Source organism: Embiotoca jacksoni, unplaced genomic scaffold, assembly GCF_022577435.1.
Source record: "Embiotoca jacksoni isolate LCO1_2020_lvr unplaced genomic scaffold, fEmbJac1.0.p SCAF_6, whole genome shotgun sequence".
NCBI classification, from domain to species: Eukaryota; Metazoa; Chordata; class Actinopteri; family Embiotocidae; genus Embiotoca; species Embiotoca jacksoni.
The window spans coordinates 21348337-21365378 of record NW_027185414.1 but is presented as its reverse complement, the minus strand read 5'-3'; the positions used below and the strand labels follow the sequence as shown (position 1 = coordinate 21365378).

The 17042-nt window shown below is 40.5% G+C and overlaps 1 protein-coding gene across 4 annotated transcripts; it reads left to right on the top strand.

The window, feature by feature from the left end:
* The first annotated feature begins 57 nt into the window (after nt 1-57).
* On the top strand, nt 58-16385 carry phka2 (phosphorylase kinase, alpha 2 (liver)). Of its 4 annotated transcripts, none has more exons than XM_069173516.1 (33): nt 58-373; nt 509-598; nt 2295-2453; nt 3403-3450; nt 4177-4345; nt 4510-4592; nt 4946-5026; nt 5155-5253; nt 5340-5486; nt 5582-5635; nt 5892-6014; nt 6132-6227; nt 6729-6836; nt 7087-7165; nt 7458-7592; nt 7731-7840; nt 8015-8159; nt 8896-8974; nt 9095-9243; nt 9336-9506; nt 9579-9688; nt 9772-9908; nt 10000-10162; nt 10696-10775; nt 10873-10951; nt 11034-11163; nt 11250-11351; nt 11861-11979; nt 12103-12126; nt 12629-12682; nt 14141-14374; nt 14470-14670; nt 14764-16385. In XM_069173516.1, exons 2-33 carry the CDS (start codon nt 521-523, stop codon nt 14935-14937), a joined length of 3720 nt encoding a protein of 1239 aa, XP_069029617.1. In that variant the 5' UTR covers nt 58-373; nt 509-520; the 3' UTR covers nt 14938-16385. The 4 variants fall into 4 exon arrangements, with proteins under 4 accessions (XP_069029617.1, XP_069029615.1, XP_069029616.1 ...); XM_069173514.1 differs by having other exon boundaries at nt 8015-8198; XM_069173515.1 differs by lacking the exon at nt 12103-12126 and having other exon boundaries at nt 8015-8198.
* Nucleotides 16386-17042: the final 657 nt, after the last annotated feature.

The following is a 17042-nucleotide window of genomic DNA, read 5'->3' as shown; positions in this document are numbered from 1 at the left end:
TTGAGTTGCACTAGTGGAGGTGATTTGGCGCCCCCTGCAGTCAGATAAAGAAACAACAGGAACATAATGTATTTTGGTCAGGATGGATGTACAGTTGCTCTCACACGTCCTCTGCTGTCCATGAAACTCTGCTATGAAACCTCGCGCATCGTCATCTCCAAGCAGCCCCGACGCTACACGTGCACGATTTACACCTGGCTGTCTTGTGTGTGCGTGGATCTGAATGCAAGGCTGTCGGCTCGATGTTAGGCTGAATGTTGTTGTCGTCGTCAAAAACAACTGGATGTCACTCCTGCTAGCGAGCTTTAAACAGAGCAGCCTCTGCAGAGGTCAGAGCGCCCGCGGCAGGACTGGAAGTATGGCTCGCTGCCTGGTGAGTTAACTCTTGTTTATTGAGATCATTTCAGTCCTTGTATTTATCGTAAAGTGTACCGAGAGGAAAACTGCCAGGTTTTAAGTGCGGCCTGCTTGTTGGGTGGGACATAAACCTGTTGTGTTGTGCGTGCAGTGATCAGTGAGGATGAGGAGCCGCAGTAACTCAGGAGTCCGGCTGGACGGCTATGCCCGGCTGATCCAGGAGACTATCCTGTGTCATCAGGTGAGTCCACACATGCAGACGGTAAAGGCCATGCTTTCAAAAGCTTCATCAAATTTACATCAAACTATGCTTAAAGTTCAAAAAGGAAAAAAGAAAAGTACTTGATCCTGCATAACTCTTTTTCTGAATAACTATTATTTAGTTGGATCATATTATTAATGTATTACCATGGCTGTATTATTTTCCATCATGCAGCTGGGAAAATAAGGCTAATGTGAACTGCTCTGCATAATAATTGGTACTTTAATGAGTTTTGTTGATGTGTGTTACTTTAAAGGAGGACAAGAACATGAATACAGTGTTTTAAAGGCGAGCTATTTCTGAACAATCTATAAACCATGTAACTGGCTAAGGAGTCAATACCTCAATTCACACTTTTTCAAGTCAGCAGGGTAAGTTCAGTCATTTTGAAAAATAGGGAAATACCCTCTTTATGTGGACAAGGGAACTCGCAGCCTTAGTTGCTTTAGGAAAGATTTACTTTTGTTGTTAAAATGACGAGAACTTTACCCATTGATAAAGTGCTTTGGAGTAAAAAGTACAATATCTTACCTTTTAAATTGTTGTGGGTTTAAATAGAATAGCAACATAAATTGCAAGTAGCTATTTAGGAACATAAGACCCTCAAAAGACTGTAGTACAGTATGTTTGTAAAATTGTACTTTGTATGGACGCCTTAAACTGTATATTATTTTGTATTTTTGTAATCACAAGCTTTGTCTTCTCCTTTAAAAATGTGTTGGTAATGCAGATGTTTTGTTTCCCACGTGAGCTTCAACCAGCCTGAGCTGCATAGAAATAAACGAAATATGAACAAAGTTCAGGCCCTGCAATAGGCTGTGCACGTGGAAGGTATGCACTGTTATCTGTCAGCTCTTCAGTTCATGTTGAGGCACAGTCAACAGCTGCCTAAGTGTAAACTATGACCCAGAAGGGACACTGATAGTGTTAACTTTCCAGGCCCAGGGTGTTGGTTTAGTGTCAGAGGGGGACATAATGAAGTCTCTGGTTCCTTCACCAAAAACTGAAACTATGTAAACTGCCATATCATTAGGCCCTAACCCCAGTTAAAATAACATTTACTCTCATTTATAGAAATCTGGCCACCCTTTTCCTGTCTTATAATTCACAAATCTTTCATTCTACTATTTGTAGGATATTATAATAATAATAGGAAACTGTCAATTATAAGGGGAGTAACAGGTCAATCAGAAAATGATTGGTAACTATTTTGAAGTAATTTTTCACTTAAAATTGCCAAATCTATGCAGCTGTGAACATTTGCTGCTTTTCATTGTCTTATACGACAGTAAACTGAATATGAAAATGTCACTTTCAAGTCTATGATTTGGTATTATAAACTATTTTTGGATGGTTTTGCACACAAATTGAAAAATAAATTAATCAATAAATAATTGTCAGAAAAAGTGATGCTTGAAAAACAGCGAAAACGGTTGGCTATCCTGCCTGAGAGTCAGAACCCAGGGCTTCAAACGTAATATGAAACACATTCTACAGCATTTTGTAACAACTGAAAGCAACCATGATGATATATGAACATTTTTATTTAGCGCCAGACTTTCTTTTTCTGAATTACGGCAGCTGGTCAGTTAAATGTCAGATAAAAGAGACTTTAGTGAGTAAATGAAAGTGTTAAAATGTTAGCAGAACAAATCCGTGTGTGTCTTTGTTTCAGAACCCAGTGACAGGACTTCTTCCTGCCAGTTCCCAGAAGAAGGATGCCTGGGTGAGGGATAATGTGTACAGTGTGCTGGCCGTGTGGGGGCTGGGCATGGCCTACCGCAAGAACGCAGACCGTGATGAAGACAAGGCCAAAGCCTACGAACTGGAGCAGGTTTGTCTGAAACAGAGAAATGGTTAATGTGTGCACCAGTGCCTGGTTGTTCTAACAATTATGTTGGGTTAAATCTATTAGAATAGCAATAGCTAGAAAGTTTCTCATTTGATTAACTTACACAAATTTACACTGCAAATAAACTGAAATATCACATTAATCCAAAACAAAATATCTCATTCTCAAGTTAATGTTAAAAACGTTGAGCTACAGGAAATATACAGTGTGGTGAAATTCAACAATTACATTTCTTTCCTAACTCTCAGACGTAATGATATAATTAAGTGCTAACAGAAGCTAAATAACCAGGTGGTTGATTGAAGAAATGGACAGATAACCATTTTTTTTTATAAGGAATATAGATATATATATAAAAAAAAAAAAGATATTCTGGTGCCAACTTCACAAAGTTAGAAATTTGTTTTTTTTCTATATATCATATTAAAAATTACATAATTTTTGTATTTTTTTGTCAAATTAAGCAAATCAAAAACACTTTGGGTCATTTAATAGTTTTAATGAACACCAGTAAATCAATAAATTTTATATATTGCTTGACTATTTAGTGATAAAATGATTAATCACGTATCTTGTTTTATTTATTTTAGTTTTTATCACTAAATTAGATGATTACTATTCATACCACACTGCAATTTAGTCTCATTACTTCATCAAGGTCCCAAGTCTACTGAGACTGCACTTGATACCTCTGAAGCGTTGCCGGCTGAAACACACTTCAGTCTCCAGACACAAAACAAGCTGCAGAGCTCATGGAAAGTGTGGAAATAGATACTGCCTCAAGAGATTATCATAGCTGTTTCCTGTCCAGCAGCCCTCTTCACACAATCACAGAGTAACAGTTCACTGGACCAGAAATAGAAAATAATTCATTATAGTGGTGATTTATTTGTATTTTGTTCTGTTTACTGATGGTGTTGTTTGTCTGCAGAGTGTGGTGAAACTGATGCAGGGACTTCTGCAGTGCATGATGAGACAGGTAAGAGACAGCTGTATTCACATTAAGTATTCACATGTTCACTTGCATTTGCATATATGAACATCACGTCCTGACCTGATAAGGTTGTGTCCTGGTTCTGAGAGGACACTGTGTTATTCAAACACACGGTTTCATGTCAATATCTCACCCAGGTTCTCAGAAACTTAAACTCATGTAACTCTTCTAGTGAGTCAGAAAAGCAAACAAACAAACTAATGATTAACAATGTTGGTAATCTACATGTTGAAGGGGAAGTGATAGTGGAAGCCGGGCTGCAGAGACATTGTGTCCTCTGCTCTCACCTGCCAATACTGAAATTAAGATGCCAAATTCACAGAAGTGTGTGAAAAATACTGCAGTGCTCAGAGAGCCATGAAGAAAAAAGGCTTCATCTGCTGCTGCTGCGATGTAATCATCAGTAGATCTAAAGAAATTACTCTGGAGGTCTCACTGGGATGTTGAGGAGCTAAAACATTTAGAAATCAGAAACCTTCATAATGTTGTAATCATGTAAACATGAATATATAATCAGATTACTGAGAACATTATGTCCTGCAGGTAATCAATACACAACACTTGGAGTGCAAGTAGGATGTCTGGATAACACTTAGATTGAACATGATGACTGATAACCTTCACAGATAAAATTCGAGTGTGCATGTAGACATGTTCCTTGAGATGCATCTGATCATGAAACAACTGAGTATTTTGTTCATGTGTCTTCAGGTGGCCAAAGTGGAGAAGTTCAAATACACCCAGAGCACAAAGGACTGCTTGCATGCTAAATATGATACTCCCACCTGTGCCACGGTGGTCAGGGATGACCAATGGGGTCACCTCCAGGTGGACGCCACCTCGATTTACCTGCTGATGCTGGCACAGATGACAGCCTCAGGTACAGTCGTGATGCACAGGGGTCTTTGTATTTATTGCCTTTTCTGTGCCTTTGTTTTCTCTCTACATTATTTCAGAATATAGTTTAATGCATTCCCCATCATTTAAGAAGCTACTGGACACTGAACATGAGTTGGTCAAGAAGTTTGATGTGTCATCACGCAGGTCTTCGCATCATCTCGAACCTGGATGAAGTAGCATTTATCCAAAACTTAGTCTTCTACATAGAGGCTGCCTACAAAGTGGCGGTGAGTAACACTTACAGAGGTTTGTTTGGGAGGGAGGTTTCTAGAAACAAAGAAGCTGACATAAAGGTAGTCAGCTGAAATGCTGAAGCTGCAATGAGCGTAACACATTCAAATCTCCAACCAAACTGACGCTGATTGGACTGGATTCTGGGTAATGTAGGCGGCAGGTTTGGATAAGAAAGAAGAATGCATGGAATCAAAAAAAGTCACCACGTTCTGCTGCATCGATTTAGATTTTGTCCTTTGTTTAAAGTCTCCATTATTAATCCGACAAATGCTAAATCGAGGTGTGCTCTAGAGACTGGGGAATTGGGATATAAGAAATTATGTCATGGCCTTTTTTACCCCTGTAGGATTATGGGATGTGGGAACGAGGTGACAAGACCAACCAGGGCATCCCTGAGCTGAATGGTAGCTCTGTGGGAATAGCTAAGGTACAGCAGCCACATATTTCTTTTATTGTTGTTGGCATTTATAATATACTACCATGTGTATCCAAGACCAAAAACACGTGTTGGTGCATGGATTGATTTGTGTGTGTTTTTGGGGGATGTTGTTGCAGGCAGCACTAGAAGCCATCGATGAGCTGGATCTGTTTGGTGCTCACGGAGGGCCGAAGTCAGTCATCCACGTTTTGCCTGATGAAGTGGAACACTGTCAGGTACCGTCGACTTTTCCTTCAGCCAGCTCAGCATCACCTCTGCTCGTCTTTCTTCATGCTCAGCACGTTTGTGTGTTTTCCTTCAGTCCATCCTCTGCTCCATGCTGCCAAGAGCTTCAACTTCAAAGGAGATAGATGCTGGGCTTCTGTCTGTCATTTCCTTCCCAGCTTTTGCTGTGGAAGATGCGGACCTGGTGGCCATCACTAAGTCGGAAATCATTAGTAAGCTGCAGGTACGATTTAAGCACGAGTAACTTTGACAACTTTGTACAAAGACACTATACAGTTCAGTATTTTAAACTATACTTTCTGCAATCTTTAATTCCAGGGTCGTTATGGCTGCTGCCGCTTCATCAGGGATGGGTATCTTTGTCCAAAAGAGGTATTACACTCTACATACTGATAATCTAAATAATAATAATAATAATAATAATAATAATAATAATAATAATAATAATAATAATAATACATTTACTTAAAAGCAACATGCAAACATTCAACAAATAAACAGTTAAATCAGAGGAAGTGCACTTTTTAAGTGTCCTAGGTGATTTAGTGGAAGTTTTTCCACTGTAAGATAATTATGTATTGTGTTATTTGAGCTGAAAGGTTCAAGTTCCTAACTAATGTGTCATTAGGATCCATCTCGGCTGCACTACGATCCTGCGGAGCTCAAGCTGTTTGAGAATATTGAATGTGAATGGCCTGTGTTCTGGACTTATCTCGTCCTGGACGGTATCTTTACTGGAGATCAAGTGCAGGTGACAAAACCAAATACACTCGTCAATATGTGGTTCCTGCTGTTTTCACAGTCATGGAGTCACTTTGAATGACTGTGTGTGTCTAATATTAAAGAAAGGACTGTGTACTTTTCACAGGTGCAGGAGTACCGTGAAGCACTGGAGGGCATTTTGATCAGAGGGAAGAACGGCATCAAACTGGTGCCTGAACTTTATGCTGTTCCACCTGACAAGGTATCTCACTTCAATAGATGGTACAACATATGATATATTGCACCTTTATTAAAAATTATAGTCACATTCTAGATGTATGATCTGACAAAATAAACAAACCAGTCTGAAGAAACTCCTAAGGGTACGTCACGGTCCCTTGTTTTGCATGGAGCAGCTTTTATATGTAGCTGTATTGTACTGTTTTAAGTCCAAAAAGCTTAACAAGTTTTAAAGGACTCCATGCTGTAGCTACTATAGATAAAACAACAATAACAGTTGGTCAAAACCTAGTATACAGCTAGACTGTGTGTGACATGCACGAGGGCTTTTAATTAGAAACAAGGGCTTTTAATTAGAAATGGACAAAGGAACTCTTGGAATTAGCTTGACCAATGGTGTAACCTTTTCACAGTGACAGAGAAGTGCCAAAAACTGCAGTTCCTCAATAGGCCACATGAGGCTGGCTCCAAAAGAGACAGTACAGTACAGTAACCATGATAAAAAATGTTTGCCTCTTTACAGGTGGAGGAGGAGTACAGCAATCCTCACTCAGTGGACAGAGTGGCTATGGGACAGCTACCGCACATGTGGGGACAGTCACTCTACATCTTGAGCTGTCTTTTGGCTGAGGTACCAACGGGGCCCTCATTCACCACCTTAAGTTGTAGCTTGGCAACAGTTTGTTATTACTCTGTCTATCACGGCAGTAGATCATGTCACAGATCAGGAATAATGCAGATTTTGTGTTGTAAATGAGGACAAAATGCTCAACTACAAAATGTTGCAATGAAAGCACAGACCACATTGCTTTTATAAATATAAAAATACAATAAATATAATAATTTCCCCTCTTTTTCTCTCTGTTACTTTCTGGGTTTAGGGTTTTTTAGCACCAGGAGAAATAGATCCTCTCAACAGGAGATTCTCTACAAACTTGAAGCCAGATGTTGTGGTACAAGGTTGGTGATTAGTTTGTGGGAAAAGTAAGCCTCGATACTCCCAGAAAAATTGGGAAAATCTGCTACAAAAAGAAAGATTATGATTTAATGAGGCTCCTGTGAGGCTGCAAATGTATTTGAAGTTTGTTGAATGGATTAAAATAGTTTGGAGGACATAAACCAAACACAGCTTCAAAAATATCAATCTCCAAGACTTGTATCTGATGTTGTTCTGGTATTAGCGTTGATTTACTTCCAGAATTCCTTATATATGACAGGATATGATGTATTTCTTTTTGTATGTGTTTGTCAGTTTGTGTTCTAGCAGAGTCGAAGGAGATCCAAGAGTTGTTACGGGATCTTGGGATCGAAGTACAGACGATGGCAGAAGTTCTGCCTATCAGGGTCATCCCTGCTCGCATCCTCAGCCACGTCTATGTCCGACTGGGTAAACAAGCACTCCTTTCCTTTGTGCGCAGCTGAGTGTGTGTGTGTGTGTGTGTGTGTGTGTGTGTGTGTGTGTGTGTGTGTGTGTGTGTGTGTGTGTGTGTAAAAATAGGAGTAACAAGTGGTGTCATTGCCACAGGGAACTGCAAGAAACTGAATTTGAGTGGGAGGCCGTACAGACACATCGGAGTCCTGGGAACATCCAAATTCTACGAGATCAGAAATCGCTCGTACATATTCACCCCTCAGGTAAAACCAGGATGACAGGATGTGATGCTCATAACCACGATAACAAAGCTAGGTAAAAGAAGGCAGTGATAAACAATAATGATGAATATTTTTACTTTTATTTCTTTCCTTTCTGCCTGTTTTTTCTCCCTTCTGCTTCTTCTTCTTCTTCTTTTCTGTGCTCTCTGTTGTCAGTTTCTGGATCAGCACCATTTCTACCTGGCGCTGGACAACCAGATGATTGTGGAGATGTTACGAACAGAGCTGGCCTATCTTTCTTCTTGCTGGAGGATGACGGGGCGGCCCACACTCACTTTCCCTGTCACTCGCAGCATGCTGGGTATGAGGGCTCTGAACGAACGCAAAGACACAGCAATCAGTAACTATCCCATATAGAATACTTTATAGTATAGAAATATTTCATACCTTAATGTTTTTATGGTTTTTATGGAGATGACACTGTTGGATGTAAATCAAACAGCAACTTTAGGATACATAAGCTAATAGACTTTTGTAGCTTCCGGGTTTCCGTGTTGTGCGGCCGGCTGCACGTGCTCATTCGTGCTTATCCTTCAGCAAGACTAAGCTGTGTCTAACTCTCTGTGGTCATCCATGCACTCAATTATTTGTTATTGTTTATTGCTGTGAGGAACTTTGTGCATTGTATTGTGGGACAATAGTGCAGTCTGTTCAAAAATCTAATATTTTTTTTAGTCCAGAATTGCCATGTACTATGGATTTAAAACACATATTTAATTTTCTGTGTTGATGGAAGTTTTGACGCGCAAAACCTTCTGATATTATTTCATTAGAGCAGCATGAAGAAATCTCACCCAAAAGTATTTAAAACTTAGACATGATAAAGGTGAAATGATAAACAATTTGGCCAATAGACCCGTAAATAATAAGAAGTCACATTCCTGCATCCTCTGTAATACACTCTAGATTGTGTTGAACATACAGTTTAGGTGCATGTAGCTCTGATCTTGAAAGTGCACACATGTATATTTCCATTTTTCTCTTTTGCCAAATTATTTCACTGCAATTTGCAACTGTAATCTACTGTTTACATCCAGTTGAAGACGGAGATGCGATTGATCCGTGTATCCTAGCAACCCTCAGGAAACTACAGGATAGCTATTTTGCTGGAGTGAGGTTAGTTTCCATCCGTATGACACTTACAACACAAGTGTGTTGAAATGTCTGCAACATAACAGTATGTGTTACTTCTCCCGCCTGTGTGGGTTCGGATACTTTGTATGAACGTCACTGCAGGGTGCAGATGTCAGACCTCTCCAGTGTCCAGACCACTTCGTTCCACACGCGCCTTACTTTCCTGGATGAAGACACCGACGACAGCTTACTTGAAGATGAGGAGGATGATAACGAATATGGCGAAGAATACAACACTTGCGGGCTCTCAGGTAGTTACGGGTTATGTTTGCTATGTTTCATTGATATTTGATTATTTAAGTTTAACTGTACATAAATGTGGCGTGTATACATTTAAATCCAGGTGGCTCAAAAGACATGTTTGACAAGTACCTCACCCAGCTCCTGCACAGCACCACCACCAAGTGCCATCTTCCTCCCATCCAGAGTGGGCAGCACCATGTCTTCAGTGCTGAACACACCACCAGAGACATCCTGTCTTTTATGGCGCAGGTGCAGGGCCTGAACGTACCCAGTGAGTTATTAAGAATAATATATTTTTTTTAAATTTTAGAATACATGGTTTTAATTAGTGTGTATGTTTCAGAGTCTTCCATGTATCTACCTGTGACTCCCGTCATGAACAAACACCGCAGATCTCTCAACCTCCTTGTCGTTCCTCATGCTCCGCATGGCCCACATGTGAAACAGCACAAGGTAGGCATCAGCAGATCCCTCTCAACCTTGTTTCTCTCGTGACTTCAGTACTGCTTCAGTGTTTTTGTCTTAACTCTCACAAGCCCCACAGTGCTGCCGATCTGCACCTGCCTCGAGACTCTCATGGCAACACAGACTTTGCGGCGCTGGTGAGGCAGCTGAAAGAGTGTCCCACTCTGCAGGACCAGGCGGACATCCTCTACATTCTCTACGTCATGAAGTACGGACATAGAGACAGAACATACTAATAAGTAAACAGCGGGCCTTTCTGTAATTTCCTGTCCTGATTTTCTTTTTGTTCTCATAACCAGAGGAGCTGATTGGCTGGTGGAGTTGTCGGGTCCTGGACAGGGTGGGGTCACTGTGCGTTCTCTGTTGGAGGAGCTGTACGTAGAAGCTGGAGCCTGCAAAGAGTGGGGGCTCATTAGATACATCTCTGGAATACTACGCAAGAGCGTGGAGGTCCTCGCTGAGGTCAGTGACAATCATTTTCATCACAGCAAACAACGGGGAGGCTTAGCAGCTGGTTAGAAACTGTTTTTAAACCAAAAGGTTCTTCGTCAGCAACATACAGCTGGTCGGAGAGATCTCTTGATACGAGACGTCTTAAATGTTTAGACACGATACAAAACTGAGGAAAACCTCAGTGTGCATACATATATTTGCATTAAAAGAAGATGCTACCTCTCTTTAGCAGCATGTTAACATGTAGCTGCAACAGTAGCAGTGTATCAATAAATTTTCCTCTGCGTATTCGACATATTAGCTCTCAGATCCGAGATCCACCTCATGACAACCGGATCCTAACTGACAGCAAAAACTAAAATATTTTGGACCTGGACCTACTCAGCTCCTGGGTCAGATCTTAGGATCCAAGTGGACACATTATTGACCCTCTTGTCTGTGATGGAGATTAAAGGACATTTTAAAGCGTGTCCTTTAAAACAACAGTAAGTTATGGGTTTATTTAAATAATTTAGTTCCACCTGTATTTGTCTTTTCTTCAGGCCTGCACAGATCTGATTTCCCATCACAAGCAGCTGACTGTAGGTCTCCCTCCTGAACCCAGGGAAAGAGTGATCACAGTGTAAGCTGAAGTAATAGATACCAAAGAAATGGTGTGACTCAACAGATTTCGTGCTTTGTTCCATTATCTAACACATAAACCAACTGTTTCCTTTCAGTCCACTTCCTCCCGAGGAGTTGAACAGTCTTATCTATGAAGCCAGTGGTCAGGACATCAGTATAGCCGTGCTCACTCAGGTAAATCTGTCACCTTTTGGACCTTTTTTCACAGAGCTCTTTCAGACGCTGATCTCACATCGGTGTGTGTTTTTTCACATAGGAGATCATGGTGTATCTCGCCATGTACGTGCGCTCGCAGCCTGCTCTGTTTGGCGACATGCTCCGACTCAGGATCGGACTCATCATGCAAGTGATGGCCACTGAGCTGGCTCGCAGCCTGCACTGTTCTGGTAGATAAACAAATTATCACTGTGAGTAGAAAACAAACTACTCGTGTCTGCACAGGAACATACAAAACCATGTGACGTCTTTGCAGGGGAGGAGGCATCTGAGAGCTTGATGAGCCTGAGTCCGTTCGGCATGAAGAGCCTGCTGCATCACATCCTCAGCGGCAAGGAGTTTGGGGTGGAGAGAAGCAGTGAGTTTTCTTTCCCTCCTTTGCCTTATTTTTAGCTATGTCAGCAGCTCTAGAGATGTCGGTTTGCCCGTTCCTCCACACTGAAATATCCTGACAATTATTTCATGTATTGCCACTGCGATCTTTTACTTTTTGCTTTAACTGTTTCCATTTATTATGTGAAACCCCGAAACATCTGTGTGGTAATCATGGTCATGTTTTTTATCACTCTAACACAAAAAGATTACATCACCATTTAAAATCCCGCTACCTCTGAGAGTCCTGATCCCTTCTACACTATGAATACTTTTATACTTATGAACAGCAATTAATCAGGGATATTGGCCTCCAACTTTCCTAAAAAAAAGACTAAATCTGAAGACCATGTCTATGATCTTGAAGACAAGTTTCTGGTGTTCCAGATGTTCCTGATGTTAGCACCAATTCAGAGTCCTGAGACCATATAATAGTATAAGTGTTTTATGCCTTTTTTTTTTTAATGTTGTTTTGTCTCTGTTTGCATTTATCAGTGCGCCCAATCCAGTCCACAGCGACAAGTCCTGCAATCTCCATCCATGAACTCGGCCACACAGGAGCCACCAAGACTGAACGCACAGGAATACACAAACTCAAGAGTGAGATAAAACAGGTGGGAAGCACAAACTGAATAATAATCAGGATGTATCATTACAAATATGCTTTATCTACTCGGTCTCTCTGTGTTAGTGTCTGTTTATGAATACAATAACAATGTTCTTGCCTTTGATTGCAGCTGGATGACTCCCGGCCTCTCAGTGTGGGTTGGCTTTGATAATATCTAGCATGTGACTGTTTCTAACTTCGGTCTAATCAACCGAACCGTCGGCTAAATCCTGCTCATAAACCACCCGCTCCATAGGTGGAGTGACTCTCACTTCATCACACATCAGTAGGAGAACATCGTCTGCTTCTCTTCCATGTGTCATAAAGTAAATGTCTGTAAGGAAAAGGTTTCTTGTTGGAGTATCACATTTAAAAGTTTCTGAACCAGTGCAGACCTCGATTAAGCTGCTTTTAATTTGCCCACCCTCTGTGATAACATTTGATCATGGAGGCCCATGGTTTGTTTTTCAAATGGTCTTTCTTGTTTTAGTCATGTACAACAATCTTTTTCACCAGTTGATTTTACAGAGTTGGATTATACCTCTCACCAGTACCTTTATCCTCCGTGTGGCTGCAGCATCGTCATGTCTGCAGTATGAGATCCATGTGAACAATCTCAAACTGTCCTCTCATCTGTCATCCATCTCCATGTGTAGATCTTCAGTGGCGGTTTTTCCACGAGTAGCACTTTCACCTCTCCTCGCTCCACGGTAAACCATTTCATCTCCGCTGGTTCATGTTAACTTTGTCTTTTCTAGGGTTTCTGTAGGCAGAAGGTTTGTATACACTGAGTGAAGTCATGCTAGAAGCATTTTTCATTTAGATTTCATAATTAATGTAGGTGTGTCTCACTGTGATTTGCTTTATTTAAGGATGAGGATGCTGTTATTGTCTCTTTTATTATTGTTTACAACTGTCCTAAAGACACCAAAGCCACAGATAAATGTATCCTTCAAACCAAATATGAGCTGTGTTGTCAAAGCCTGGAATAACGTAAAGCCAGTATTGTGCAAAAACTTTTAAAAATGAAAACAGGAGCACAAGGAGACGTTCTTATTCTTTCATTGCTATAAATTTAGCTGGTGTTTGTAATTCTGAAACTAATCTCCTGCATTCTTAAGTCCATTATGTGTCACACACTGAACAGCGATCTCTTTTCTGTTGCTGATCTTTTTCCATATTTATACTGATTTAGTAGTTAGACAAACTGTGAAGAATAAACCTCACTGGGTGGGTTTATTATAATAAAACAATATGTCAGGCACTGCAACAGTATAGATCTTTTTGTCACAGTTACACAAGAGAGAGGACTCAAACACACGACACAGGAGGTGGAGATTGAAGCAAAAGCTTTATTCATGTAGTTCTTCAAGCTCCAGGCAAACAAAAAACACTGGAGCAGGCAAAAATCAGGAACTGGCAAAAGTCATACAGATAGAAAGTAATAAGCTGGAAAGGAGACACAGGACTATGTAAACATGAGGCTGACCAAACACAGGCGGGCATAAAAACGGGCAGGAAAAGGACACATAGGAAGGAAGTAAATGGCACATAGGGTGAGTGATTAAAAATAAAACAAGAAATATAACAACAAAAAAGTCAAAACTGTGACACTTTAATATTTCGGATGATAATTTGTGGAGGCACAAGTTATATCAGGCTGTTGCCACACAGATAACACTTGTTAGTTAATTCATTGTTTTGTTTGTGTATTTAGAGTTATTATTAATATCACCAAGACAAACAGTGATGGCAGCCTTGTCCTTTGATGTCTACTAAAGTGTCTCGTATTGCCAAGTTTGATGGAGCATCAGTTTGCATGAATGACTGCACGGACTGTAACTATAGATAAATATTAAAACTGTTGTGTGTGTGTGTGTGTGTGTGTGTGTTTGCACTACTACAAAACAAATGTCAACCTTATTTCCATGTATTTGTTGTAGAATGACAAATCTATACATGCTATTACTCTTGTCAGGTGGTGGTTGGTGAAGCAAAGCAGTGCAGGAAAAATTGCAGTTATTGGCTGTGTTGTTCAGATACTACTGACAAGTGTAATGGTGTACATCAAAAATAATATATTTAGAGTACATGGAGATGAGGTTGAAAATCAGCACTGTGCTCCATTACATATGTTGTATCAGCATCTTCCTGTTGTCTCACCGCAGCGCTGCAGCAGCCCCTCCACCCCCAGCGGCATCCTGTCCCCAGTGAGTACCGGTCCAGGAGATGGACAGCTGCACTGGGAGGAGAGGCAGGGCCAGTGGCTGAGGAGACGCAGGCTGGATGGAGCTATCAACAGAGTACCAGTGGGCTTTTACCAGAAGGTCTGGAAGATCCTGCAGAAGTGTCATGGCCTGTCCATCGACGGATACGTGTTGCCCTCTTCCACCACAAGAGAGGTAGCATCTTGCAGACTTGCTGTTAAAGCTGGATTTAGGAGTTTCCTGTGTGTGTGCGTGCATTGATGTGTGTTTATTTCTTTGTTTTCTGTTAGATGACAGCAGGAGAGATCAAGTTTGCGGTGCAAGTGGAGTCTGTCCTGAACCACGTCCCTCAGCCGGAGTACCGACAGCTGCTGGTGGAGACTGTGCTGGTTCTGGGTCTGATAGCAGACGTAGATGTGAACAGCATCGGGGGTATTATCCACGTGGACCGCATCGTGCATTTGGCCAATGACCTTTTCTTCACTGACCAGGTATCAACCACTGCCAAGAGAGACATTTTAGTTTGATAGGATAGTAATGGTATTTGCTTATGGGTTCACTCTCTTGTACCTCCGTGTCCCTAGGAATCTCACAGCAACAGTGATTATTTCCTTGAGAAGGACCCAGCAACTGGAATCTGCAACTTTTTCTACGACAGCGCCCCCAGTGGAAGCTATGGCACCATGACCTATCTCTCCAAGGCGGCAATCACTTATGTCCAGGACTTCCTGCCCAGTTCCAGCTGCCTGATGCAGTGAATAAGAAGACCGGTGTGTCTGGCTGCTCCTGACAGACTGAAGACACCAGAATAGACACGTTTTACAACTAAAAGATTGACTGGCTAAAGGCAGGCAAAGCTTCTTGTTATCAGCTCATAAAATCCATGTGGTGCTTGTAAGTATTTCCGCCTCAATAACCTCTAGCTCTCATATACTGACGTGATATCATAGCCTTGGCAGCTGATTAGAACTACTATATAAGAATTGAACTTGTCTTCGTGAAGCTCGACTGTGAACTTATTTATTATGTAAAAAATAAATGTTCATGATAATATAACTTTTAATGACGAACAAAATTCAGATTGGGATAATGGCAATATTCCAACTGGTTTACGTAATGACATCATACCTTTACACAACATGGCGGTATGTTTTGTGCATAACATTACTTACTGACTGACTGAAAGCGGCTCAACAGTGGAGTTAGTTCCAAACAGAGCAGCGACGTCAGTAGTGTTGACCTGGTTTGGTTACAAAAGATCAGATGTATAATAAACCGCAGTAATGTTAGTTTTTACTGAATATTTGAAGGCAAATTCTTACGTTATTGCTACCAAAAATAAACCACTTATTTTGTTGCAATTTTATCTGCTTGAAATTAAATTAAATATTAATGGTGAAATTAATTAAAAAAAAAAAAAATGCTGTCCTTTGTCATATCAAGAATATTCTTGTAGCAGAAGTTATTATCTTATTTTAGGGCCATACCGCCCAGCTCTACAAGACTTCCTCCCATTTTATTTAAATTAACATTTGCAGAGATCTAAGCACATCTCTGGAAAATATTATATTAACAGTTGTTCTGTGTTATAATTAAATGTCAAACTGTAAACATTGTGATAATTTCTGCCTTCAAATTACAATTCCCCCCCCCCTAAAATCTATAACTTTTCTGACTTTGTTGTTTTATCTATATTTAGTAATGTTGTCATTTTTTTTTTTTACTGCAATAACTGACCTAAACACGTGGGAAAATGTTGTTTTTTTTGCCACAGGTGCATGTTAAATAATTGACCTCTGATAGCTTCCAGGCTTTTAATGATTCAGTGTCCACAATACTGAAACTTGCTTGATGTAGTCTTGTGTTAATATTAACTTGTGTAGGAAACAACCATTGTTGTCTTTGAATGCTGAGAACTTTTTGTCTTTGTTTTTGTGTTGTGTGTTTTCTACAATCATTGATAATTACCTATCTGCGCTTATGAAGGTTATTCTACTGACATGTCCATTCAACATTACCTCAACATACTAAAGGTTTGTTCATATGTGTGCTGTGAAAGTTTATTTTGGGTATGTTTGGGCAGAGTTCTTGTTCATATGAATACATAAAGTGACCTCCAGGAGTGTGTTAACAGGAGAGTGAAATTAGTTGTTTTTTTTGCTATTAATATGTTTAGTGTGAAATAAACAACTGTAATGTGAAGGTCTTCACGTGTACACGCAGATTGTCCTCTTTCACGGAAATCTGAATCAGCTTTATTGGCCAGGTATGTTTACACACGGAATTTGACTCCGGTCGAAATGAGTGTTATGTTGTTGCCTCACTTTCAGCTGTGCAAAAGTAAATTAACAGGTGACTGACAGGTGAAACTCGTTGCTCAGGTGTTTCATTTTACACTGATTGGCCATGAAGACAATGCAGACATTCTAACCTGTAGACAAGCACAGGTGGAATTAATGACGGCCCAGTTCCATGCAGCGACTCAGAAAGACGGGACAGTGAACCAACATTTACAGAAGCAGGACCTCCTTAAAGTGCAATGGAGCCATTGTCAGTCCGCCTGTATTATTTGATCAACATGAAGACCAGAAGACTTACTATGACAGAAATACAGCTCTTCTGTTCGAAGACAGAACAAACAAAAATCAGCACAGGGTACGGGTATAAGAAATACAGCAGAAAAGAAACCACTGGTGAACTTTAAAATAAAACACAGGACAGGTAACTGGGGAAAACAACTGCAACTGATGACAGAAAAATCCTCACAGACTTCAACAGCACAATTACAGAGTCTACACCGCAACATGCAAACCTCTTATAAGCAGCAAGAAATGCCAGAAAGGTTTTGAAGCAAAGCTTTATG

Excerpts from the sequence above, each read along its gene's own strand:
- phka2 (XM_069173514.1), top strand. The coding sequence starts at position 521 with ATGAGGAGCCGCAGTAACTCAGGAGTCCGGCTGGACGGCTATGCCCGG. Across the intron at positions 7,166-7,457 it reads GCCAGATGTTGTGGTACAAG|TTTGTGTTCTAGCAGAGTCG; the intron begins GTTGGTGATTAG and ends TGTGTTTGTCAG. Across the intron at positions 10,952-11,033 it reads GTATAGCCGTGCTCACTCAG|GAGATCATGGTGTATCTCGC; the intron begins GTAAATCTGTCA and ends TTTTTCACATAG.